We start from the raw sequence: 3,010 nt of genomic DNA, 5'->3' as shown, positions 1-3,010 counted from the left end.
CCCATCCCTAACAAAAAAAAATGATTAATGATAAAAGAAATGCAAATTTTAGTTAGAAGTAAGCTGCTATTCTTAAAAATTAATGGTAAAAATCTATAAGAAAGACTTACTTGTAAGTAGTTCCTCTTGCCATTGTTACTACTGACTTAACATCAACTTCAATTATAGATGATAAGCCAACACTTCCACCATTTTCTGTGGTCAAACCATTTGACTTTACTCTATTTAGTTGTAAATAGATTAAACACTTCATACGTAGCCCATCAGTTTAGGGTTCCACTGATCTCAATAACTGGGCTCACTCACCATGGACAACCAGTTATATTCGGTTTTGGATTGCTTTGAATCCGATTGTTCTTACATTTCGCTACTCCAAAATTGGCTCCATGCAATGTCAGAAAACCAACCTGTCTCCATCACAACCGAACCTAATCATCACATTCAAATGGCTGTTTTACAGGGTTTTCCCCAAACCCATCATTGATTCTGTAAATGGAGAAGGAGAAAGAGAACATAATTAGTTTAGCTATGACATCAACAAAATCTAAACCTTTCATCAAAAAACTCATAAAACTTACTCAATAAAATAGATTTTCCATTGAACTTAGCTACTATACGATGTCTAAAATAACAACAAATTTCACTTGGGACTTTCAACAAACACCTGGATGGCATCCACATTGGGACATCTTCCTTCTATTTATATGTACTCAGACAGGGTAACTTACAACCGATTCAAAAAAGAAACACAATAAAAATAGATGATCAATACTAACAAATAGAAAAAACAAAGATGCAAATATATATTTACCAAGCAAAGAGGTGAACCGAGTTGGTAAGTGTGTCACAGGGAGCTGCGATGGATTAAAATGAAGAGATGGATTCTTCAGTCGTTGAAGAGGTGAACTCAAATCAGAGATGGATGCAAAATAGAACTCAAACCGAGTTGGTATTTGCAATCCCATCACTACCCCCTGTAACAGCCCAAACCTATAAAACAAACACACCCACTAAGCAAAATAGAATTATGCAAAAAACTTTGAAGCATTTCAATCCTAATCAAAAGATACTTTTGGAGTCCAGAAACTATCATAATTTTTTTTTATATATTTGAATAAAACTTCAACTTTTAACAAACTAGTAATGTACCAAACCTTTTTCAGTTTTGGTATTTCAAGGTTCTAGAGACCAAAATTGATATGAAACCTTGAAATAAGGACCAGTTTTGAAAAAAAGCGTTCGATTTTGGACTAAAAATGTAAAAATCAGAAAGACGTTGAACCATTTTAGTAATTTATTTTAGTCTATATATTATTATCTTATGTACCGAACCTTTTTTAGTTTTGGTATTTCAAGGTTCTAGGGACCAAGATTGATATGATACCTTGATATAAGGACCAATTTTGAAAAAGCGTTGGATTTACGACTAAAAATGTAAAAATCAGAAAGAACTGGAACCATTTTAGTAATTTAGTGTTATATATTATCTTATGGATTAAACATTTTTTAGTTTTGGTATTTAAGGTTCTAGGGACTAAAACTGATATGAAACCTTGAAATAAGGACTAATTTTGAAAAAGTGTTGGATTTTGGACTAAAAATGTAAAACATCAGAAAGAACTGGAACCATTTTAGTACCTGAGATGGAGTCCATACTACTTGACTAATGGCATCCATAGCAGCCTCTCTGAATCCTTCAACAGATGCAAACCATTGTGCAGTTGCCCTAAAAATCGTAGGCTTTTTTGTCCTCCAATCATAAGGATACTTATGCTCTAATATCAAGAAAACAAGGGCATTTAAGTAAATTTTATATTAAACCATTTCAATGGTGTCTTTATAACTAACTTACTGTAAGGTTCCACCATGATAATTGATGAAAGTTGATCCAAGTGATCAATTACAACAGCATTCCCATCTCCTAACACATCAAGCCCTTTAAAGATTCCAGCTTCTTCAGTGAATTTTCCTTCATCGTCTACTGGGGATATTATTGGCAAATTGTATTTTAATCCTGTTATATAATCATCTTGTCCATGTCCAGGGGCAGTATGGACAAGTCCTGTTCCTGATTCTGTTGTGATGTAATCTCCTCCAATCACAACTGGACATTCTTCCCCATTTATTGGATGTGCATATCTGTTCAAAATAAGTAATTTCAGAAAAAAAAAGTAAGTCTTGATAAAAACATGAAACTATGAGACTTGTTGGATGGATGGAATCGGAATGAATGATTCCATTCCTACCTAAGTATACCTGCAATTTTCAAGATCTGAACCGAAAACTGTTTTCTTAACAGCAAGTTTCACATTCCATTTGGATTCCAGTGTTGACAAAAGGTCAAGTGCAACAATGAAAAATGGTATCTTAGAGCCTTTCAAAACACTACCAATTCTCTTCTTTCCATCTTCAGAAGATGAAGTAACATCAGGTGAAGGTGATTGCACTTCAACAATGGCATACTGGAGCTTGGAATTCACTGCAACAGCTAAAAAAAGAAAGAAGAAAAATTACACTATTACAGATAAACAACTGATTACATAAAAGTTGTTTAAGGAAAGAAAGAAAAAGAAAAAGAAAAACTCACATGATACATGATATATGAATTATGAAGGTGGACACATACCAACATTTGCAGGAATAGTCCAAGGAGTTGTGGTCCAAATTGCAAGGGACAATTTGGGAAATTCATCAAGTAATCCATCTTTAGTTGGAGTAGTTAGTAATTTGAAAATTGCATACATGCTCTTTGAAACATGGACTTCAGGATACTGCAAGAAACTTCCAAGGAAAATAAGACACTCTATATATGTATCCTATTTTTAGTAAATATTTCATGATATGAATTAAATTATAATTTTGTTTTCTTGAAATTAACTAAAAACTTATTTGTTTATTTATTTTTAATTATAATCTTATCTGTTTACCTCTAATTCAGCCTCTGCAAGAGCAGTGCGTGATGAAGGACTCCAGTGCACTGGCTTTCTCCGTCTGTATATGTACCTTTTGA

At 33.2% G+C, this 3,010-nt stretch overlaps 1 protein-coding gene across 1 annotated transcript; it reads right to left on the bottom strand.

Moving 5' to 3' along the window:
- Positions 1 to 428: 428 nt before the first annotated feature.
- Positions 429 to 2,501, bottom strand: LOC128129159 (isoleucine--tRNA ligase, chloroplastic/mitochondrial-like; the record flags this gene model as incomplete). Its single annotated transcript, XM_052767823.1, has 5 exons — positions 429 to 550; positions 812 to 974; positions 1,639 to 1,775; positions 1,853 to 2,139; positions 2,257 to 2,501. Coding segments are annotated over 5 exons (954 nt in total), but the record flags the coding sequence as incomplete, so codon positions are not given.
- Between the last annotated feature and the right edge of the window lie 509 nt (positions 2,502 to 3,010).

This window comes from Lactuca sativa, chromosome 9 (genome assembly GCF_002870075.4).
Source record: "Lactuca sativa cultivar Salinas chromosome 9, Lsat_Salinas_v11, whole genome shotgun sequence".
Classification (NCBI taxonomy): domain Eukaryota; kingdom Viridiplantae; phylum Streptophyta; class Magnoliopsida; order Asterales; family Asteraceae; genus Lactuca; species Lactuca sativa.
The sequence above is the reverse complement of the archived record's forward strand: the minus strand, read 5'-3'. Positions and strand labels throughout refer to the sequence as shown.